The 24,622-nt window shown below is 35.6% G+C and overlaps 2 protein-coding genes and 1 long non-coding RNA gene across 3 annotated transcripts; 2 read left to right on the top strand and 1 right to left on the bottom strand.

The window, feature by feature from the left end:
- Nucleotides 1-299: 299 nt before the first annotated feature.
- Nucleotides 300-5,946, top strand: LOC114303760 (sugar transport protein 10). Its single transcript, XM_028248907.2, has 4 exons — nt 300-432; nt 2,422-2,744; nt 3,427-4,056; nt 4,778-5,946. The coding sequence occupies exons 1-4, from the start codon at nt 300-302 to the stop codon at nt 5,237-5,239; spliced, it is 1,548 nt and encodes a 515-aa protein (XP_028104708.1). The 3' UTR covers nt 5,240-5,946.
- A 3,851-nt stretch (nt 5,947-9,797) lies between these two features.
- LOC114256103 (thioredoxin X, chloroplastic) lies at nt 9,798-23,546 on the bottom strand. Its single transcript, XM_082911857.1, has 2 exons — nt 23,065-23,546; nt 9,798-10,205 (listed from the first exon to the last, which is right to left on the bottom strand). Exons 1-2 carry the CDS (start codon nt 23,395-23,397, stop codon nt 9,999-10,001), a joined length of 540 nt encoding a protein of 179 aa, XP_082767983.1. The 5' UTR covers nt 23,398-23,546; the 3' UTR covers nt 9,798-9,998.
- Nucleotides 11,579-14,409, top strand: LOC145814931 (uncharacterized). The gene is made up of 2 exons (XR_014358147.1): nt 11,579-14,139; nt 14,177-14,409. It is a non-coding gene; the product is annotated as an uncharacterized LOC145814931 (long non-coding RNA).
- Nucleotides 23,547-24,622: the final 1,076 nt, after the last annotated feature.

The following is a 24,622-nucleotide window of genomic DNA, read 5'->3' as shown; positions in this document are numbered from 1 at the left end:
CATATGCTTACAGTAACATCATGTATCCATCTTTCATGGATAACAATTCTTTAATCTCACGGAAAATTATGTCACTTCCTTTCTATTTTTAACCTTCATTCCCAACACATTACACGAATTTATCGGATCTAACACCTATATGTAAAGCATCCATTCACACACATATTCACTCAAGGAAGAAGAGCAAAAAAAAAAATAAAGAGTTTCTTACTAAGAGACCTTTTGTTTCTTTGTATGTATGTATATTAACTAAGAAGAAAGAAAAGAAAAGAAAAGAAAATTTTGGGTTTGGTGGAAATATGGCAGGGGGAGGAGTGGTGAGTCATGGAGGTTCAGGGGAGTATGAGGGTCGGGTCACCGGCTTTGTGGTGATAACCTGTTTGGTTGCAGCCACAGGCGGTCTCATCTTCGGTTATGACATTGGTATTTCAGGTTTGTTTCTGCCCCTTTCCATCTTCTCTTTCTGTTCTGTTCTTAGAGCTTGCTTTGCATTTAATCATCCATTTAGTAATGTTATAGAGATTGAAAAAGTTGTACAAATATGGATAACATAAATTTTAAATGTGATTCATATAACATTAAGTTTTGTAGCATATAATTTTCTAACTTTTTGAACTAATCTTTTAGACGAATTAAATTGTTTCTTGTTTCTTAAGTTAAAGAAAAGGAAATAGTTAATTTTACAAAAAAATTCATACAAAATCTTTCACTAAAAACATGAAGAGGTGGCATTTTCGTAATTAACAGTTATCTTGTTGGTTCTCTATTTTGAAGTGATAGGCCTAAGATGTGAGTACATGATTTTGTATAAATTTTTAGTTTTAGTTCTTTTTTTTTTTGGGTATAAAAACATTTCTAATCATAACTTAAACTTACATCAAATTAAAATTTATATAAAAATCATGCAAAAACCCCTTCTCTTCTTCACTCACTCTTACATAAAATTAAGTTTGCCATTGTTGAAGATTTTATTCAAATTTATGCTCGAATATGAATTTGTCAATTGAAGTGTTTTGTATCAAATTAAATTTTTACTCAAATTTGAGTAAAAGCTATAATTGACCTAAGCACTACAACAAAAATCACCTTTGGCGACTAAATTTTTAGTCGCCAAAGGTCCATTTTTAGTCGCCAAAAGTCACTTTAATACCTTCCCCGACTGATTTTTTTTGTCGCCAGTGTTGTCGCCAATAAATGGTCGCCCAAGGTTTTGGCGACTAAAAACGTTTTAGTCGGCAAAAAGTCAGGTTTTCAGCGACAAAACTTTTAGTCGCCAATACTTAATTCCACTTTTTCAAATTATCCATTTAGCGACAACTAATTTAGTCGCCAATAGGTCATGAATCGCCGACTAAACTCATTAGTCGCCCAAAACAACACATTTGGCGACGAAACAGTTTAGTCGCTAAAAGCATTTTTCCGAAAAAAAAAAATTCAACCTTTGCTACTCCCAGGTTTCAAACCACTAACCTCCCAGCCTCTGTAAACCTTTACCAACACTCTACCCACTACGCCACAAGAACTTCACATGTATATAATTGCAACATATATTATTTATATTATATATTGACCAATATTAATAAAAAACAATATATATATAAATAATTATTTTTATTTAATATATTTTACGAAAAAAATAAAGTATTTACTAAAAAAAATAGGGGAGCACTTTTGGCGACTAAATATGAATTTTAGTCGCCAATTCTATGCTTTTTGGCTACTAAATGCTGTTTTGTCGCTAAATGCAGAATTTCCGCCCAAAAAAAAACAACTTTCGGCGACAAAACTAATTTTTTGTCGCCAAAAGCTCCACTTTTGCCGACTAAACTCAGTTTTAGTCGCCATTTGTCCACTTTTAGCTACTAAATTTTTTTTAGTAGCCAAAAACCTTTACTTTTGGCTACAAAAAATTTGTTTGTCGGTAAAACACCTATATTCGGCGACTAAAGTAGTTTTTAGTCACCAAAACCTATAGTTTTGGCTACTAAATGCTTTTAGTCGCCAAAAACCATGCCTTTTAGCTACTAAAATTTTTTCAGTCGCTGAAACTCCTATATTCGGCGACTAAACTGACTTTTAGTCGCTAAAAGGCCTATATTCGGCGACTAAAGTGCTTTAGTCGGCAAAAGTGCTCAGGTTTGGCGACAAAACTGATTTTAGTCGCCATTGGTACTACTTTCAGCGACGAAAATACTTATTTTGGTCGCCAATTCTGCATTTTCTTGTAGTGAAGTCACTCTCAAAGAAAATGGTCTTTAATGATGATAATTAAAAAAGTACTATTCTTATAGAAAATTTATACAACGAACACCACACAAGAATGATATAATAACAGCATCACTTTTATAAATAAAACTCATCTCCATAAACATTTTAATTCAAATTAAAAGGTCACATTGAACAATTTTATATTTGATGCAGGAGGAGTAACATCCATGGATCAGTTCTTGCAGAAGTTTTTTCCAGATGTATATGAGAAGGAGAAGAACGCAATTGCTGGGAATCAGTACTGCAAATTCAACAGCCATTTGTTGACACTGTTCACATCGTCGCTTTATCTAGCGGCGTTGATCGCTTCCTTCTTTGCTGCTGCAACAACGAGGGCGTTCGGAAGGAAAATCTCTATGGTTGTTGGAGGCACCATTTTCCTAATTGGCGCCATCCTAAATGGCGCTGCTCAAAACGTCCTAATGCTTATCATTGGTCGTTTGTTGCTTGGTGTTGGCATTGGATATGCTAATCAGGTAAAACATACCCCCCAAAAAAAAATTTCCAATAGTTCTATTTGCACATAAACTAATTACATAATCGAATACAACTGATTCTGTAATCGATATCATGCATAAGAATTTCTTTTATGTTATTTCACAAAAAGACATTAGCAAGGAGTTATAAAACTATGCTGTATTTTAAAGGAGTCAAAGTAGCTTTGAACTTAATTTTTAAAAATATTGTGATTGATCTACTATAAAACTATATTGTATTTTTAAAATACGACTTTAATAATTACTTATATATGTGAAATGGAATACTACATATATCTCGAGATGAAACTTTAAATAACCTCGTGAGAAAAAAAAAAAAAAGTAAATAAATAAATTTTAACAAGAAAGAAACATTACAACTAGGAAGCGCCTTTCTCTCTTTGATTACTAAGGGAGCTATCATACAAAATTTTCATATAAAATACTGTCACCTTTTTTGTGGTTCTTTCATTTCTAATAAAAAATGTCATCATTATTTTCATAATTTCAAATTTTTTCATTCACATCATTTTAGATATGTTTTACAATTCAAAATGATTTTATCAGTTTATATTAAGAAAACTATTTTTTTTTTTTTTTTTTAAATGTCACCTCCACATGATTCCTGTAAACATTTTGAAAAAAAAATTCCGTAAACATATCATCATTTTCTTTAACGCAGTCTGTACCGGTTTACCTGGCCGAAATGGCACCGGCCAAGATCAGAGGAGCCCTCAACATCGGCTTCCAAATGGCGACAACGATCGGAATTTCCGCCGCAAACCTAGTTAACTATGGCACCGGCCAAATGAAGGGCGATTACGGGTGGCGAATCTCCCTTGGTCTCGCTGCTGTCCCCGCCATTATTATGACAGTTGGTGCCATCTTCCTACCCGACACCCCCAACTCCCTGATCGAGCGCGGCCAGACCCACCAGGCCCGTGAAATGTTACAAAAAATCCGAGGAGTCGATGACGTCAATGCCGAGTTCCAAGACCTCATCGATGCGAGCGAGGCCTCAAGGCAAATAGAGCATCCGTGGCGGAACATTATGGAGCTCAAATACAGGCCTCACCTTGTCATCGTCTGTTTCATTCCCTTCTTTCAACAGCTCACCGGCATTAATGTCATCATGTTCTATGCACCTGTCCTTTTCAAGACTCTAGGGTTTGGAGACAATGCTTCATTGATGAGTGCTGTGATTACTGGCCTTGTTAATGTGGTTGCTACTTTGGTCTCAGTGTTCACTGTTGATAAGTTTGGGAGACGGTTTTTGTTCTTGCAAGGTGGCATTCAAATGATCATTTGCCAGGTAACTCTATCTAGTTTTGTTTTCATAATCTGTTTTCTGAAAACAGGAATGCTAGGACCTAGAGAAAACATCGTATGATTAAGATTCATTTCAAGTGTGAACCAAACTATACAAGAGTTCAATCTGGACTGCACATCATTTTTTTTAGGCTAAAACTCTAGGTAACTTTTTTGGGTTATTGGTTTTTCAGTTCTGAAAATTACTAAAAACTAATTTAGTGAAAAGAATAACAAAAATTTCAAAAAACACTCGCCCGCGCTCTACTTTTCTATTTTTGACTGATGTAGCAGGAAGAGTTTGCCAAGATGTCTTGGTAAGCAAGCAAGCAAGTGCCAATAATTGTTATATACTACAAAAAAAATTATCCAAAATATTACTTAGAAATGAAATGTAGACAAAATTCATTCTAACTATGAACCATAACATACTAATTTTAAATCTACACACTACACCTTACTTTCTTGGTAAAAGTCCAAACAAAAAAACTTTCCAGAATTTTATCCAGAATTAAAATACGTGGACAAAATTCATTTCAGTTCTACTACGAAAATAGAACCAGACACATAATACACATTAACAGACAAGATTTCACAAGGTTAGCTGGATCACTTCCGAGAAATCTTATCCATCCATCTACAGTCTATGTCTGATTCTATAACTAGTTTCATTTTGGTATGACCCACAAGACAGCACACTAACTTAGTGAAATTTCACTATATAGATTGCAGTGGGATGCATTGTTGGGTCCGTGTTTGGAGTAAAGGGAGAAGGAACCTTCTCCAAAGGCATGGGTGACATCGCATTGACATTTATTTGCTTATACGTAGCTGCCTTCGCATGGTCTTGGGGTCCATTGGGTTGGTTGGTGCCCAGTGAAATCTTCCCGTTGGAGATCCGATCTGCAGGACAATCGATCAATGTCTCCGTCAACATGTTCTTCACTTTCATCATTGGCCAAGCCTTTCTCTCCATGCTCTGCCAAATGAAATTTGGACTCTTCTTCTTCTTCGCTGGATTCGTGCTCATAATGACACTTTTTGTCTACTTTTTGTTGCCAGAGACAAAGAATGTGCCAATCGAAGAGATGAATAGAGTATGGAAGGCACATTGGTTCTGGGGGAAGTACATCCCGGACGATGCCGTTGGTGTTCATGCGTCCACCAGCTACATCAAAAGTGTATGACTCTCATTCTGAGTCTTAAGTATATATATATACTTAAATAAAATGCATTTGCAATTTAATGTCTAAATTTTTGGACGGTTTGATGGATGATGAAGATGAGTTGGATTTGAAAATCATTGAGCAGTTATTTATTGGATGTGGAGTTTTAAATTAACAAAATTATTGTTTTGATTTTTTTTACTTTGATCGGTAAAGAGAAATTTTATTGATGAAATCAAATAAAAGTACAACGTACGACAAGTATCATGAAGAGCACTGCAGAAAAAGGACTTGGCTGGCTGTAGATGTAATTTGCAGGCATTGTCTAACGTTCTGTTGTAAAAGAGAATAGAGGTAGAAGGACAATGTATGCAATAAATTTGTGATGATTTAAATACGGCCTTTTGTTCAGGTAGATACATAGTTTTGGAACTTTGTTCATTAATGAAGATTTCAACTTTATGTGTGCATATTCTCTGGTGTGATAGTTCTCTCTGTTATTTATTTATTTATTTATTTTTCCCTCCTTTCTAAGATCAATAAAAACTAAAATGTTTACACCCAATCTATCTACTTATAGAACTACTGGAAAGAGAATTTGCCCAAAAAAGCCCAGAAACTGACATAAAACAGAGTGAACCAATGTCCTTTTCATTAAAGGAAACCACATCAGAAAAGTTTTTTTTTTTTTTTGGATATCCGGGTGGCCGGGTCAACTTGCGCTATCCTCGACTAATCCTAGGGCCTTGACGTTAACAACCAGGCAAACTTCCATAGCCCCTTGGGGTGACTCAAACTCAAGACCTTGGTATTTCTATTACCCAAAGGCATCCAATGTGATTTCAAAGAGAGCACATTTGCATTATGTTTGATTTTCAACTAATTATTGTTAAGTTTGGTAGCTGGTTTTAAATCAAGGAAAACTACCACCAATTTTTCTTTTCCACTTTCAAAAAGATCTTCCATCAACCAATTGCAGGGTAAGGAACACTATATAATATAGAGGGATTTATTTACTTACCGATTAAAGATAAATAGAACTATCAAACGAAAACAGTACGAGCTTTGAAGGGCAACTTTTGGAAAAAATTTCCTCAAGGAGTGGCAGCCAAGCAAGCCAACCAGTTGGATTGGTTATGCAATCCACTCAAGGAAAAGCAAATTCAAACATGCAAGGAATTATGGAATTTGACTCTCATTCAAGACTTAACCCACATGGGAACTTGCATAATCTGATTTTGAGTCATTTTAAGTCTTGTTCGATGGTAGTGTAATCCTCGAGACCTCTAGCATTTTGCATATTTAATTTTAGGGTGTGATTTCCGGCGATCTCTCCGGGGAGATCTTGAATCTCCTGATCTCACAAGCTCGATCTTCGCGTCTCTCACGGGGGGAGGGGGATGCTGCTGAGGTAAGATCTATTAACCGGTTGTGCTTTAAGCCACTTTCAGCTTTGTGTCCGGTGGTAACCTGATCTTCCCCTCCCCTTTCCCAGTCTTTTTTTGCAATCCCTTTTCTCACAAGCCTGATCCCGATCCCAACAAATCTAGACTTTATCAGCTTTTGTGGACTTCTCTCTTAGGGATTTTTAGGTTATTTTCTGTATTTAGGGCTTTTCTTTTGTTGTTCTTTTGTTTAGTTGCTACAGGTCTTGGTTTCTTTGGTCTTTTTGTGCTTGGTCTTGGTTCTGCATTGTTTGTCTTTTGCTGTTGTGGGTGTGGTTTTGTGGTTTCTGTGCTTCTACTCTTCCTGATTTGTACTTGATGACTTTGGAGTGTTACTAATGTTGAAAAAGGACTTCCTTCTCAACTCTAAGTCAGATATCAGGCGATTCTCTAAGGAAGAGAAAGGTAAAGGTATTGCAATGGACACAAACTTAAATAAAAAATTGGACCCTCTTGAAATCGCTTTAATCAAAGATACCTTTTGTGACGATTTCTTCCTTGATTGGGAAACTATTGCTCAAACTCTTGAGAAAGAAGATTTAAATATTATGGATGAATACCCAGTCACAAACAACAATTCACCAGAGCAGTGCCAAACAATGCCATGGGGTCCAAGTAGTGATTTGAACAGTAGTGTTGTTTCTGATCCATCTTCAAGTTTCCAATCCGTTTTTTCGGTTAATGGTGACAAAGGAGTTGATTCTGGTAAGGAGGCTCCATCTTGGAGCAATGATTTGTCTGAAGGCAATGGTGGCGAATTAGGAGAGGGTGTCACAAGTGGAGCTACTCACAAAAAGTCTCTCAAGCGAAAGAGAAAAGTGATCTTGGGTAGCAATGTCCTGTTAATTGATCGTAACCTGCATCACAACCTTGCAGCCATTGGTTCATTTAAGTTCTTACACCAGAAAAGTTTGTCGATTGTCGAGGTTCAAAGACAAGAGACTTCCCCGACAGATATTGAAGTTGACAAGTCAGATATACAGCCTGAAGCACCCCTCTATGACCCCTTTGAACCAATAGCACATGCTAAGGAAATTCCCAAGCCGAAACACCACTTCCCAGTTGTGAGTGATCTTGATGACCCACTGTTAGAAGCAAGATGTGAATTTTCGTATGGGGTATTCTAAGAGAATCCGAGCCCCAAGATATCGCAATGTGGGTCCAGACGATATGGAAGCTATTGGCGAATTTCCTCAACCCCATGACCATGATCAAGGCAAGCGTAAGAGAGAGTCACGAATTGAAGATAGTATCAGCAATCCAAGCCTGTTTTGGCCACGTTGGTGTAGAGCTCTTTGATCCAGATGTTTCGGTCTTGATAGCATCCTGTTCTACCTTTTTGAATGTGTTTTTTTTATCTTTTTTGCTGGGTTTTTCTGCAGTGGCTGGTGGTTTTGAATGTGGCTGCTTGATGGGTTTATCTTGTTTGCTATGGCTTTTTGGTTGCTGGTGGTTCCTTTCATATGTTGGATGTGAACTTGCTGTATTGAACTTTGTTCTATCTACATATTTGTCTTTTAATTTTCCTCAAAAACAAAAATGTCTTGTTCATGTTTTATTTGAAGTTTTTGTTTTCTTTCAGTTCAGTTTTATAAAGATTTTAAATTTTCTTTGAAGGGGAAGAGATATTTGGGTAATTTGTAGAATTTATAGACATGAGATATATAGGTCACTCATAGGTTGTCTTGAGCCTAGTTATTTATTTGTTTTTATTTATGAATCTTATTTGTTCTTAAATAGGATCTAGAATGTTTGGTTCCAATTTTCTGAAAATTGAATTTTTTTTTTCGTATTTTTTTTTTTGTTTTTAATGATTTTTTTTTACTATTTTAAACATATTTTTTACTTTTTAAATAAATACAAATGCAATTAAAAAGTGTAATATTTGTAAATTTTTTTTTAAAAAAAATTCACTAATAAATACCAAAAATATAAAAAAAAATGAAAATTCAATACATTTTCATATTATTGTGTATTTATTGATTTTTTAAAATATTTTTTTTTTTTACAAATATTTTACTTTTTAAGTACATTTAGATTAGGTGCATCTAAGAAGTAAAAAATTTACTTAAAATATTAAAAACAAATTCACTAAAAATAAAAAAATACGAAAAATAAATATTCAATTTACAAAAAATTGAATTCTGAAAATTGGAATCAAACAAGGTTCCTCCTCTTTTAGATCCTAGTCCTCTCCAGAAAATAGTATTAAAAGTCTATATAAAATCATGTGATGTTTCTAATTTAATAAAGTTGATATTTTCAAATTTTTTTACAAATTAAAACTTTCTTTAATGAATTGTGTGATGCAATCAAACACTATCATGCCTAAGACCCTACTACGAGTGATTTCTAGAACTATTTTTTCTCCCTTCTTCCTTGAATTTCTTTTTCTCCTTCTTTCTTCCTTGAATTTCTGCACTTAAAATCAGAAAGACACTTTTCATGAATAGTATTCACAATACCCAGAACAACCCCATCCTTCCTACAACATCAAACCTAACCCTAACCAAAGGTTTGGTTCACTATAATGAATGAGAATGGAATAGAAATGATCATTCATTAGACTCTCATATAAAATGACCATTCCCTCGAAATGGTAAATAATAATTCTATTTGTAATTCATTTTGTCACTAATTTATTAGTTAACCAAGCAGTGGAATGAACATTTTGATGAAATCATCATTCCATTCCATTTCGTTCTAGTGAATCAAATACTACCTAATTCTTTCATACAATAGTAGAAGCCCAAAATTTTCCATTATTTTTCAGCTTTAAACCACAATACAAAACCCACAAAAATTCAGCTTTAAAGTGATCACAACAATACAGAACCCACAAAACTTTAGCTTTAAAGTCCTCAAGACGCTATCCTGCATCAATTGACTTTTGCTTTAGATTTTGCAAACTCTCAGAACAAAATTATAGCACATCCCAAAAAAATTTAAAAACTTATACACATATTATATAGCCAAATAATAGCAATACGCAAAGCAATCCAATTCAATCTACCAATGCTCGATCCAGTGAGAACATATCTAGAGAACACAACATGATATATCCTACGCCACTGTCCAGTATCAAACAGAATGTTTCACCAACTATATTAAATAACCAACAGGGCAAGCAAATATTGCAAGTGTAATCGTAATACATATTAATTAACGTCAAACTATCCAACAATGCACATATAGAACAGCTCAAATATACAAACCGAATGGAATTACAGAATTACATATATTGAATGAAGAATTTCCAAATTTACATTTTTATCTGGCCTAGTCAAGTATCTCAAATATCAATGGACCATGATTGGTAAGAAATAGTAGAGATGTTAAGTAAGAGATACTGACTCCAGCAGAGCATCAACATATTCTTTAAGCTTTGCCTTCGTGATTGCACCCTCCCTCCTACTTTCTGGGACCTCGTGACCATTTTTGAAGAAAATCAAAGTCGGCAAACCATAAACCTTGAATTCCTCGATCAATCGTGGATTTGAGTCATGGTCAATTTTTACAACCATTAACTTTTCTTTGTATTCCTAATTATTCACAAAGAAACATCAATTAGAGAAACAAAATCAATTTATAGAAAAAAAAAAAAAAAAATGTACTGTAAATAAAGATTTCTAGGACATCCATTGCTAAAAATAATTTATCATAACAGCATCTTCAACAGAAGACATGCTTGTTAGGCCATATTTGATCACGATTTGGGTTCTGAAAGTCAAATCTTTCCATATCTGCTACTCAACAAATGAATGGTGGAATCATATAGAATCTATAGATCCAAGAAACGGGGCAAATATAATAGATTATTTGCTAGGAAAGTAGAGAATCAGAATGCTCAGAAGAGATTGTATTATCCTAGCAGTGGGAACATGGGAGTAACAAATACTGGCAGGCACAGTCTTGCCCTTAAAAAAATTAGAAAGTCACTAATTAAAAACCACCAGCAATCTGGTCCCCATCTTCCCAGAAGTTTAGACGCGCTGTTCTCTGACGTACACCCATACAGAAGTTATGCTCGGTAAAGCTTAAAAACAACATAAATTTTTTTTCTCTGATTTGGTTTGGTTGACTGTGGAATTGGATATTAGCAGATCATTCAATTCAAGCCAAGGTTTTAAAAAGCGGCCGCAACCGTTACGTAACGGTTGTGGTAGTTACCGCCACCCGTTACGGCTGCTTTTGCAGTGTGATTGAGATCCATAGGTGTGTCGGCCGTAGTGGCTGCTATAGCGGTCGTAACGGTACCGTAACAGCGTGTTACGCACCGTTATATAACTGTTCCGAATTGCTTCTTTTGAAAAAACATAATAAAAAAAAAAAAGTTGAAAATAGGGGAAGAGAGATAGAGAGAGAAGAGGGAAGATGGAAGAACAAGAAATAGAGAGAGAGAAGAGGGAAGATGAAGAACATGTTATTGATTTGTTGAAGTTGTAAGACCTATGCTATTCTATTCAACTGCTATCACTCAACCATTTTGTTTGTGTGTATCTATCTATCTATATATTGTTTGAAAATAATAATAATAATAATAAGTATGGTAATTATTTATTTGGTTTGATTAATATATATATATATATATAGGCTTTTATTTATTCTCTTACTTTTTTCATTGTTTATCTTATATATAATAGTTAGTGATTGATTTTTTGTATAATATAAAGTCATTAATTATTAAAATAAAACGTAAAAAACTCAGTTTATAGTGATTTAAAAATGTCAAATATATTGGATCAAGCTTAAAAATTTACAAAAATTGATCAATATTTATTTTAAAACCCAATAAATATGATCATGGAAAAAAAATGTGCGTATCGGTAAGTTTTTTTCAAATTGTGCGAAAAATAAAAAAAATTCACGGTTTCGGTTACCGCAACCGTTATGCTACGGCCTTTACACCCCTCAACCGCAACCGCAACCGCAACCGCAACCGCAACCGCGCCATCACCACCGTTACGGCAACCGCAACCGCTTTTCAAAACCTTGATTCAAGCATTAATAATTCTCGGATATTTCTTGGAAAAACAAAACAAAACGGAACGTGCCCAGAAAGTGTTTGCCTGTTATCGTGTGGAATGAAATTTGCAGTAAAATGGTAAGGTTGGGCTAGGTACTGTGAATGTAAATGATATAAATTTAGCTTGTATAGGGAGCTTGCTTGAACAGTTCTTAACTAAGAACTGAGAAAGAAAACAAAAAAAGGTCATACTGTAGCACAAGGCTCCCGCTAACAGCCAAGTATGGAAGAGGAATTAGGTAGGCAGCCTTACCCCTATTTTTATTTTATTTTTATTTTTTTTGAAGAGGCTGATTCTGTGATCCAAATCCGTGCCACAAGGCTGGGATTAAAAGCCCTAGATCTTTTTCAAGGTATTAGATGGACTTCACCAAATATGTGTTTATGTTAGAGAGATTGGTTTGTATGATCCATCTATGAGATAATTTCTAGTGACAAAATTAGCAGTTTAAATTGGGCACTAGATTTTCAAGATCAAATTAACCAGAACAAAAATTGAAGTAAATGAAAATTTGTTGATTTAGTGGGGGAACAAGTAGGAAAGGAAAAAATCAAAGTTTTTAATGGCAAATGCATAACTCAGGGTGTTTTACCCTAGCAAGGCGAGGCATGAGCATCAAGGCTATGAGGCATAATCATTGTGAATCCTGAATTTTTATGTTTAGTAAATAAATAAAATATTTAAAAATAGTGAAAATATTGAAAATTAATTATAAAGATGTAAATATTTTTCTCCTCAAGGTGTCGAAGATTTCACTGTAGAGTGATAAAATCGACATTCTTAGCTTCAGTTGTTGAGCTTTTCACTTAAGTCTTAGCTTTATTATTATTAATTTTTGTTTGGTTGATCATTGATTTTTCCTATGGAATATAGTTACAAAAGAGATTCTTTTTTTATGTTTTAAACCATGTATTAGATTAAGTTTAACAACAGTTCAACACAATCTCTCCATAAACGTATTCCCCACATGCTTATGTGCAAAAGGCATACAAGGCGCACACCTCAAACTCTGATTCACACACGTTTAGTGAGTGTCATCTAAAAACCAAAGCCTAGATCTGTTTTGCCTTCGCCTCGCCTTGAGGCAGGCTTCAGTAACGCCTTTTAAAACTTCAGAAGAAAAACATAAATATTTTTATTCCTACTCCTAACTTGGAGTTGTGAGGCAGCGTGGCTCTAATGGTTAGATCTCCACCTAAGCTCCATAGGAATCTTTCTCGTATGTTTAAACAACCTCTTTCCTGGAAAGCAGAAATGCGTGCTTACATAGATTTGGAAAATTCACTGTGCAATGAAAACCAAGGTTCTTTCCAGATGCAGTTTTCTAGAATATCTATTTCCTTATTTCTTAAATTTTACAACAATTACAACAATAGAAGCATGAGAAAAGGGAAAACATAGAGCACCAACCAAGGACATATATGTTTGCTTCATGCCTAAAAACTACTTCTATGGAAGCAAGAAGGAAAAAAAAATAATGCTTTTCTCATGAAAATACATAATGTCTTTGTTTTTTAAAAACAAAAATAAATTTTGGTTTATTTGACTGTAGTTATTCTCCACCTACCACAACAATCACATGTAACATATATAGGCAAGTACACAAATGTGTGTAACTGTGTAAAAGCTTTTAGGTTTGCATAGCATGTGTTAAAATCCACCTACTCTCCACCTACTTCACCCACTTAAACCTACTCCACTAAACCTAACCCACTACACCACTACCACCTCACCTACTCCACTAAACCTAACCCACTACACCACTACCACCTCCACTTCACCTACTCCTTACCTACTACACACTCACCCTCTTCTATATATAGGAATCATGAATCATTGTAATAGACATCAATATATCAATCAATAATAATACATACAATTTATTCTCTCTCTTTCTCTATACATTATTTCTTACATGGTATCAGAGCTGGTTTAAAACCTAGTATTTTCGCTTCTCCGGCGGGCGGCAACCTCACCTTAGCCGCCTGTCGGACCTCAACCTATTCCGCTGATAAAATCAACAAAGATTTGTGCAACTGTAGTCATGTGTGAGGCTGATGGAGAAGAATTCTTCACCTCATATGACGAGACAGTCTGGAACTGGAAACACTGCAACATTCTGCTCTGGAATTCTGCAGCAGCTAGATTATAGCTTGGTTGAGTGCCAAGCTTTGGTTCTTCCACCCACTCTTGAACTTGCCCAGCAAAGTGTGAAGGTTCATGCTTGTGTTTGAGGGACTAGTGTGCGCGAAGATCAGCGCATTCTCTCCAGTGGGGTTCATGTTGTTGTTGGTACTCCTGGTCGTGTGTTTGACATGTTGCGGAGACAATCACTTCGCCCTGTTTACATCAAAATGTTTGTCTTGGATGAAGCTGATGAAATGCTGTCACGAGGTTTTTTAAAAATCAGATCTATGATATTTTCCAGTTGCTGCCACCCAAAATCCAGGTTGGGGTGTTCTCAGTTGCTGCCACCCAAAATCCAGGTTGGGGTGTTCTCTGCCACAATGCCACCAGAGGCTCTTGAAATCACCAGGAAATTCATGAATAAGCCTGGAAAGAGAAAAAGCTCATGCTAGGATTTGCGAAGTGATTCGCTGCAGGAATTTTGGCTTTGGATGAAACCCTTACCATACTCCACTCATTCTCTCCAACTGTTCTAACTTTTTATTTTTATTATTATTATTATTATATCAAATAATCAATGCACTCATGTTCCCCACTAACAGTGTCCACTTTTGACCCAAACCATTTTCAATCCATCATTTCTCCTTCACCTTTTGCACCCCACTCACTGACTCTCTCTCCACTTTATCACATGGGTTTGTCCCTCTCTCTCCTCCATTTGATTTCAAAAATCACTTATTTTTATTTATTTTTTCCAAGTCACTTTTCCTCTTTTTTAAATACCCCACTTTATTTTGAAACAATCGCACTGATGTTTTTCATATAATCCATCTATAAATATTTTTTATCTATTTTCTTTCTCCCTTGTTTTCTTTCATTTTATTTTTATTTTTTCAACAAAACACTCCCAAAACAAAAACAAAAACAAAAACAAAAACAAAAAAAAAAAAAAAAAAAAAAAAACAACTTTTACAAACTTGTCATTTCTTCATGCCGGGGATCAACCCCGATCAGCATTTTACACCATAAAAAAATAATAATAAAAAAAATAAAAATAAAAAAACACAAAACAAAACAAAACACAACCAACACAAATCGGAACAGTGGGATTTTTCTTCTCGCCTATTCCGCCGGTCTTTTCTTCTTGCCACCGTCTTGGGCGGCCCTTGCCGGTGTTGCCTCCGTGTTTCCCACTCCACTGGGCATGATCACTACTCTCTGCTCCTCCACTGCAGCATATGGCGGCCCTCCAAATCGGAACATAAAACTGGCCTTCCGTTTCAGCTCCTTGTTTTCCGCCTTTAGCACACTTATCTCTGCTCGCGCATCCTTATACATGCGTTGGAGCAGAGCCAGTTGGGCGTTTAACTGCTGCACCTCATTTGTCCTACTCTGCAGCCGGTTCGACAAATTTGTAACCGCAGTCATGGTTTCCACACATGACTTTAAGGTATACTGATTGGCCTCCACATCCGACTGCACCGCCATTTTTTGCTCCACCGACCGCATCGGAAAGTTCAACGGAGCAAAACCAGAGGTGTTTGGTTGAGGTTCACTGGCCACCGCACCAGTTATTTCTCTTGTGGACTCGTTCAGTTCTGGAAAGAGCGTGAGCAGACCACGGGAAGAGGAGGCCATGTTCTGGGTAGCTGGACGGGAAGAAGAGGCCATGTTGCTGAGTGTTTCAGAGACGGGTTGGTTACAGAGTATTACAGAGTTTCTTTCTCAGCAAAGGAAGAGTTGTTTTCAGAGGATTTTCAGAAGTTTTTTTGTCTGCCTCAGCCTCAGCATCAACCTTGGTTAAATAGCGAGGCAGCCACGCGTATCGCGCGCCACTTGACGCCAGACGACAAACGGGCGCGCCAGTCAAGGCACTCACGTGCCTCGCCATCATGTCCGGCACATCTTTTTATGACTTGGGCTCGCCTTTTGATGGCACGCCTTTTTATGGATTGGGCATGCCTTTTGATGGCACGTCTTTTTATGAATTGGGCACGCCTTTTGATGGCACGCCTTTTGAAAGATTGGGCACACCTTTTGAGGGTGCGACTTTTTAGGGGTCCGACAAGACTCTGTAAACTGTCCCGACATTTGATTCCGGTTAGCTTTTCCAAGGGTCCGACAAGACTCTGTAAACTGTCCCGACATTGATTCCGGTTAGCTCCTTTATGGGTCCGACAAGACTCTGTAAACTGTCCCGACATTGATTCCGGTTAGCTCCTTCATGGGTCCGACAAGACTCTGTAAACTGTCCCGACATTGATTCCGGTTAGCTCCTTCAAGGGTCCAACAAGACTCTGTAAACTGTCCCGACATTGATTCCGGTTAGCTCCTTCATGGGTCCGACAAGACTCTGTAAACTGTCCCGACATTGATTTCGGTTAGTTTCTACAAGGGTCCAGCAAGACCCCGTAAACTGTCCTGCTACAACGGTCCGACATGACCCCATAAACTGTCTTCTACAACGGTCTGACACGACCACACAGTGTCTGCTACAACGGTCCGACATGACCCCGTAAACTGTCTGCTACAACGGTCCGACATGACCCCATAAACTGTCTTCTACATCGGTCTGACACCGCCATCCAGTGTCCTCTACACCGTTATGACACCACCATACAGTGTCCTCTACATGGTTATGACACCCCCATACAGTGTCCTCTACAACGTTATGACACCACCATCCAGTGTCTTCACCAATGGTCTGACACGACCATACAGTGTCTCTTATCCTCTTTTATTTTTATGTATTTTCTTGTTTTGTTACTCTCTCCAAACTCAAGTTGGTTAGTTCCTATCCCCCTTGAGTTTGCGGGGGCTGTTAAAATCCACCTACTCTCCACCTACTTCACCCACTTAAACCTACTCCACTAAACCTAACCCACTACACCACTACCACCTCACCTACTCCACTAAACCTAACCCACTACACCACTATCACCTCCACTTCACCTACTCCTTACCTACTACACACTCACCCTCTTCTATATATAGGAATCATGAATCATTGTAATAGACATCAATATATCAATCAATAATAATACATACAATTTATTCTCTCTCTTTCTCTATACATTATTTCTTACAGCATGTATGTGTACACCTATACATCTAAAGTACATTTGCATATAATTGTACCTATAGTTGTCCCTATATGCGCTAATCTACACCTATACATGTTCATATGCCTGAATATATAAAGTAGTACCTATATAAGCCTCTATGCATGGATGCCTAGCTACACTCATAGTTTACAAATATTGTATTACTATATGCACATTTTGTGTCTATATGTGATGAGACATTCAATTACATATATATCTATAATGTCTTTCATCCATTTAAACTTGGGGCTAGAACCCCGTATATCAGTCGCTAGGGAGCAATTGTATTTGCAACTGACCATTAGTTACAGGCTTACAGCAAACATGTTTTTCTCCCTTTGCAGCATAAATTAGAACTTAACTTATTATTCTATAAGTGTTGGTGACCAATCTAACACTGCTCTGTGTAGTTCAGTTATGGTTTGAACATATAACTATGTCAAATGTCTGATATCACACTTCAGAACCTAAAAATTCTTTTGCACAGATGGTACACGTTTTTTTCATTCTTAGTTTGATTAATTTGTAGCTCACTTAAAAATAGAGTTTAATGTAATTACATTTATATTAATTTCAAAAAAAATCACATGGGTGAAAACTACTTTTTTTAAATCCTTTTCATCTCTGTCTCTCACTCTTGAACACAATCACACAGATGCACAGAATTTAGATCAAGTAAAATTTACGTCAAGAAAAGTGATGATGTTTTTAATTTTACCTTATATTTAATTTTTCATTTTTTGAGACAGTCATGCCACTTTTTTATATAAACAATTTGATCCCATTTGTTTATTTTCCAAACCTTTAGTGGGATCAATTATAAAAATCAAAAAAGTTGGAAAGTATTAAACTGCATACCCTATCTCTTAAAATTCAGTCGGGTCACTTGACCTGACTTAAGGACACACCTAGCATAGCTCCAATCCTGCTTATAAATTTTTCTATCACATTAAAAGCCTTGCAAATGCAATAATAAGTCACCAATGGATTTAAGATGGTGGTTTCAAATTCAAAAAGAAGATTTAGTTAAAATCTTCATATTGAACTTGAATCTGTAACTAGAAGAAAAAGTGTCTCATCATTCATTTGGTCCTTCAAATATAAGACCATACTTTCAAAATGAGACCATTCTTGGAGACAACACATCATCTTAACTTAGTGACACAACACTACCCGACTTATTCACAAAAGGAGAGAAGCACATATAAACCACATGATTCTGCTATTATCTAACATTATGACTCCATAACTCCACTACTCCATAGATTGTAACTCCACGACAACACAGCTTTGTTGTCCTCCCTTAAACATCTTGCACGCTTCTCTTTACCAAGCTTCAAGGTCTATAGAAATATTTTTTGGAAATGGAACTCCTAAAGTATAGGATTCCCACAGTTCTATAAAATTTGAAATAAACGGTAGCGGCACAATGTAAATAAAGGTTTCAACCCCATACTGGACTTGCCCTTTGTGTGAATGTGTGTGTATAATTTCCTATAATTTCCCATCAATTGTATGTACCACCTATGTGAGACTCATGAGTTTTTATGACTACAACAAAAGTTAGACCCTTTTAGTGTGCTTGTGTGTGGGTTTAGACTTGTTTGTCCCTTGAAGTGGATGCTTCTATGCGCATTATTTCCTAAAAAATGATGTGACCGTAATCAATTGTGTCTACCACCTAAGTGACACCAAAAACCTAGACCCTTTTGGTGTGTTGAGACCATTGGTGTGAACATATCTGTTTATTATTTTGTATAAGACACAGAAAAAATGAGGTCTCCCACAATGGTTGTGTGTAGCACCCAATGAATAGTCCCAGAAGACCTTATCTTGATGATATAGGCTTTGATATCATTTCTGAAGGTGATTGAAATAATTTGGAAGTGAAATTTACGGAAGAGGATGTTTAGGAACCATTAAAGGTAGTGTGCAAAAAAACTAACAACCCTCACCATCCCAAACCAACCTGTGCAATTTGAGAAGGTGATCGAGTTGGGTTGGACAGGTTAGATTATATCCATTTACAAACTGATCCAACCGATCGATATGTATATGCAAAATTGTCTTGCACTTGCCCATGCACAATCTCTCCCTTACCCTAATACCATTAATCAGATGACATCCACCCTTCATCCCATATTTTTGCTTAGTTTGTTTGTTTTGTACATTAATTTGCAAAATAGGATTTTGAATGATAACATGCATTCACTTAATTTGTGGGTTTTGTGTTGGGATTTGGAATAAATAATAAATTTTTTTGTTGCAACTATTAAAAAAAAAAAAAATGAATAATAAATAAAATAATTAAAAAATTAGGGTGTATGTTCACTTATGTTATTTCTCATTTTGTATTTCTAACTTGTCCAACTCGCCCAAACCACTTGTTTGAAACTACAAAAGTATTCAACCAACCTGCTGGTTTGGAGGATGGGTGGGTTAACGGTGGATTAAAAAATTCTCTATCTACCAAGGGTAGTTCGGTTGATCATTTTCCTCCAAAATTGACACAAACCAACGCGCACACACCCTCAATTGAAAGCGTGCAATGAGAGGAATAGAGCTCCAAGCTCAAATGTCTTTAACATAGCTTTCTTGTTAGCCTCCCAGAATTCCATTCGAATGAATATTATGGGTTTATTCAATCCCTTCCATGAGACTAATTCATTTGAAATAAGTCTAAATGTCACTTTCGTCACTCTTTTTCGAAAGAAAGGAGACGCTATGTGTTGAAGGACTTCAAGCTCATTAGCTTGGTGGGGTGTTTCATAAACTCCTAGCTAGGTGCTTGCCTTGTGATTGAAAAGGATGGTGGGCAATATTATTTCCAAGACTCAAAATGCCTTTGTTGGGGGTAGCAGATCCTTGATGCAGTTATGGTGGCTAATGAAGTTGAGGATAGCAGGTTGAAGCAAAGGGGCTCTTGGTGTTATTTGCGAAATGGACTAAGAAAGCCTACGATCATACTTGTTGGGATCTCCTCATTTATGTGATGGGCATAATAGGTTTTGGCCAAAAATAGAGGCGTTGGATAAAATGGTGTATCCATACAATTAAATTTTCCATTACGGTAAAAGGCTCTCCTTCAAGTTTCTTCTCCAGTTCTAGGGGGCTAAGACAAGTAGACCATTTATCCCTTTATTTGTTCATCTTGGTCATGAAAGCATTGAGTAGGTTGATCCAAAGTCAAGGGCAGCACTAGATAGATGGGTGTGGTGTTCCACTAGACTTTGAAAGACTATTAAAAAGAATTTTTTATTTATATTTTTTGGTAAAGTTGACCCAGCTGATTTACAAAATTTGAACCAATTGCAAACAGTCAAAACGACATTTCGAAAGTTTCATTCCCAGTTTCCCTTGTGGTCATGTATCCAAACTCTTTCCCACCATATAGTCGGCGCTGGAGAGATCGATCGTCTGGTAGAGATAGTGTTTGGAACAATGGGATAGAGGTGATTGGGTGCAAAGAATATATCTTATTGCTTTTACCAATAGGGACTTCAATGGAAAAGACATTTCCAGTGATGAAATTCAAAACAATCAAATGGGAGATCAGTTGATTATTGATTTTTTTAGTCACATACATTGAAAATGAGATATTTGATAGCATTGGCAATGAGTCGATTATACAATGATTTTAAAATATGAAAGGCAATGTCAAAGTCTATGTATTTACTTCTTCTTCTTTTCTTTTCTTTTTTTTTTTTTTTTTTTTTTTTTTTTGGTAAAAACATTACTATGAATGTACTAAATTCTTTGTTTAATTGAGATTTTTAAGAAATTTAAACTTTGTCAAATTATTGAAATAGATCTTGACAAGAGTGAATAATTTTCTTTATAGAATTTGTGTAACTTCTTTATTGACTGAAGAAAAATTCTAAAGCCACCATTGTCTGTAGGGCTGTTCAAAGGGGTAACTGGTTTAGAAGTTAGAGGCAGGATAGGGACTGTGGAAGAGATATCCCATACTAATCTTATGGAATACACTACGTTTTTTGTGAAGTAGAGGATGAGCAATTGAGTCATTTGCAGTGTGTCTTCACTTGCTTTGAGGTTGTGTCAGGCCTCGTTTGGGAACAGGCTATTTTAGTAACTTTTTGACTTTTTACGAAAAGATGTGCAGAAAAGTAGAGAGGTGATGTGACTAGTTTTAGTTGGCTTTTTGGCTAAAATAGTCAGTTCCCAAACGAGGCCTCATGGTAAAAGTAAATATTGGGAAGAATGAATTCATTCCGGGGGAAGTCCAAAACATTCAAGGCTTGGCAGATTTCAAGTTGTGACCTTTGCCTACGGCTAAGTTACACGGACGCGGGTACGAGGATCGGGTGTGGGTGCGTATCTAGGGGTCGGACACTTCAAAATTAAAAATTAAAGATACGTGGATATGTATCCAAATTTGGATACGGGTACGGGGATACGTTAAATATATATATATATATATATATTTTAAATATAGTTATTAAGATGAGTTATATTATATAAATAACAAATAATTATTTTACATATATGTGTTTATTTATTTTTATTAATATATATAAGTGTATATTATCTTATAAATATCTTATATGTTATACAATAATTATTATATAATATCTATATAATTTATATAATATCTATTGTATTATATAATTTTTTTTAGATGAATAATATTACATATTATTATATTAATGTAATTTATACTATATATTATATATTAATGTAAATGTAATACTTGAATAATAATTTATAAAAATTATTATTATATATGATAAATTATATAAATTATATTATATATATTATATATGATCAATATATATGATCATTAAATCAGAAGCGAAGAGAGAGAACAGATTGAGAGACGAGAGAGAGAGAGTAGCAGAGACGAGACGAAGAGGGAGAGAGAAGCAGAAACGAAGAGAGAGACGAAGACGATCGAGCTCGAGGTCGAGATCGACAGTGATCGAAGCCCTAGACGAAGACGATCGTGATCAATAGTGAGAGCCCTAATCGTGATCGATGATCGAAGCCAACAGTGACCAGTGACCAGGTTTTCTTCCTTTCTCCTCTTCCATTTCTTTGCTGTCTGTAAAATGCCGTGTCCGAGAGAGATGAGGTGAATCCGACACAGATCTCACACCCGCACCCGTGTCGTGTCGTGTCGACACGGGTACTTCGCCCCAAAGTGACGAGTCCATGTAACATAGGCCTACGGTGATCTTCGGCTTCCACTTGGTTCAGCTTATAAGAGCAACTCTAATTCTTAACCTTTCTTTCCATCAAATTTAAATTTGATAAAAAAGGGTTCAAAAACCATCTCCAATCCTTTCATCAAATGTGTATCGAATCAAGGGAGAAACATTTTTTTCATCAAATTGAGAATTCATCAAATCCTTCATCAAATTTGAATGAGATGAAAATTTAAAGAGATAAAGCATTGGAGATGATATTTTTAATCAAATTTGATGAGAAAGGAAATTTGGGATAATATGATAAATTTTAAAAAGATTTTGATGAAAGGGTTGGAGTAGTTCATATCAAATCAAACTTTTTACTCAAATTTGGAATCAAATTAGAAAAAAAATAAAAATAAAAATAAAAAAAATAGTGAAGGGTTGGAGATGCTCTAATCAGATATTAGGTATTGGATGGGATTGTGGAGAGGTTTGAGAGACTTGCAGGCTGAAAGCCCAATATCTATAATCTTGTATTTTTATATTCATTGATTTGTGTTCATTTGGACTTATTTGTACTAAACCACTTTGTTAATAATTAAAGCATCCATTCAAGAATTATTTTTCCAACAAGAAAGAAAACAAAAAACACACACAAATATACACCTATTCTTATATTCTATTATATAATGTGTACATCTCATATTTCGTATGAACATTTTCTGAAACTTCGTCATTCATTTTTTCTCAATAATACCTATAAAATTGTTAACTGCTCACACTTTTTCCTAAATACAATTTGGTTAATTTAAAATTCCAAAGTCCTTTTTCAAATTCAACTCATATTGCAAAGTTTAAAACTATAATTCAGTAAATTTAAAATTCCAAATCCTCTTTTCAAATTCAACTCATCTTCCTAATTCATCAAATCCACTTTTCATGCTCAATGAAATTGAAATCAAGAGAACGATAAAGAGAATGAAGTATTCGTACTTGTGAAACCCATTCAATGGCGGGAGAGATCAAACGGCAAGGACCGCACCAATTGGCGACGAATTCAACAAGAACCGGACGATCAGAATTCAATACTACCTCAGAGAATTGTCTCTCGTTTATCTCCGTAACACCACAGGTAATCACCGACTTGCTGCGAAATGAAGAAGAAGAACGAAACCCTAACCCTAGCTTTCGACAACGGAGAACGAGCTTCTCCGGCGAAGGTGTGAACAAACTGGTGCTGTGCAAGTTAATGGTGGAGGCCACAGTACGAACCGGTGTAAATGGTCGTGCCAACAAAATCGTTGGGTTCGAGACCATTGTATCCATGTTGGAGCTCAGTTTTAGAGAAGAGAATCTTGGAGAGAGAGAGAAAGAGAGCGAGTTCAGAGCGTTATCGTGAGAGAAGGGAAATTGCGTCCAGTGATCCAACTGATGGGAAGACGAGTAGCACTCATATTTTCGGATAATTACAACTGTCCCATAATTTTTTTATAATTATAAGAACCTGTTAAATAAGCCGTTCACAAACAGGTTCGGCTCGGCTCGGCTCGGCTCAGCTCAGTTCGGCTCGGTTCAGTTTGTTAAGAGTTTGGTTTGGTTCGACTCATTTAGTAAATGAGTTAATATTGAGTTTGAATATTAGACTTGTTTAATAAATAAACAAAACTCGAGTTCGAATAAGTTCCGCTTGTTTATCTTTATTTAAATTATATAATTAATATTATTTATATATTAAATGATATATAAATATATATAAAACTTGTTAACCTCTGTTTGATCGGTTAAGAGACAATCATCCTCCTTGATCTTCTACTCATACTACTATTGTTAAACAGGTTAAACATTATGTCAAGACTCTTCCTTGTCTTGGTATTCCTACTGAAAATTCATTCAAAATTATTCAAACTGATGCCTCTGATATTGGTTATGGTGGCATCCTTCTCCAGAAAATTACTCCTCAGTCGTCTGAACAAATTATTCGTTATCATTCTGGTATTTGGAATAAAGCACAAAAGAATTATAGTACTATTAAATAAGAAATTTTATCTACTGTTTTATGTATTAGTAAATTTCAAGATGATTTTTTAAATCAAATTTTTTTATTTCGTGTTGATTGCAAATCTGCTAAATATGTTTTAGAAAAAGATGTTCAAAATCTTGCTAGTAAGCAAATTTTTGCTCGTTGGCAATCTATTTTAAGCATTTTTTTATTTTGAAATTGAATATATACCTGGTTGTCAAAATTCTATTCCTGATTTTCTTACCAGAGAATTTTTAAAGGGTGGATAGTGAGTTACATCATACCCATTCCCTCTATTCCTTACCATAAACACCAGATTAAACACTATAAAACCTTAGTCAAACATACTGCTTGTCGCCTTGCCTTTCTCAAATCAACCCATTTATCTACTAAAAGAGCCCAGTACATACAATTTCATCGGATTAAAGCTCAGAAACAACAACTTTCGCATTATATTAACTGTTTACATGAACATACTAATCAATTAGATATCCTCAGTGGATGCTAATTTATCTCCTCCATTTCATAGAT

This window comes from Camellia sinensis, unplaced genomic scaffold (genome assembly GCF_055761805.1).
Source record: "Camellia sinensis isolate YWXY unplaced genomic scaffold, ASM5576180v1 Unanchor14, whole genome shotgun sequence".
Taxonomy (NCBI): domain Eukaryota; kingdom Viridiplantae; phylum Streptophyta; class Magnoliopsida; order Ericales; family Theaceae; genus Camellia; species Camellia sinensis.
This window is presented reverse-complemented; position numbering and strand designations above follow the sequence as displayed.

Coding starts and splice junctions, on each gene's coding strand:
- LOC114303760 (XM_028248907.2), top strand. CDS start 300: ATGGCAGGGGGAGGAGTGGTGAGTCATGGAGGTTCAGGGGAGTATGAG. Junction 433..2,421: donor TTATGACATTGGTATTTCAG/GTTTGTTTCTGC, acceptor TATTTGATGCAG/GAGGAGTAACATCCATGGAT. Junction 4,057..4,777: donor TTCAAATGATCATTTGCCAG/GTAACTCTATCT, acceptor TTCACTATATAG/ATTGCAGTGGGATGCATTGT.
- LOC114256103 (XM_082911857.1), bottom strand. CDS start 23,397: ATGGATACAATGGTCTCGAACCCAACGATTTTGTTGGCACGACCATTT. Junction 10,206..23,064: donor CCATTGAATGGGTTTCACAA/GTACGAATACTT, acceptor GTGAATAATTAG/GAATACAAAGAAAAGTTAAT.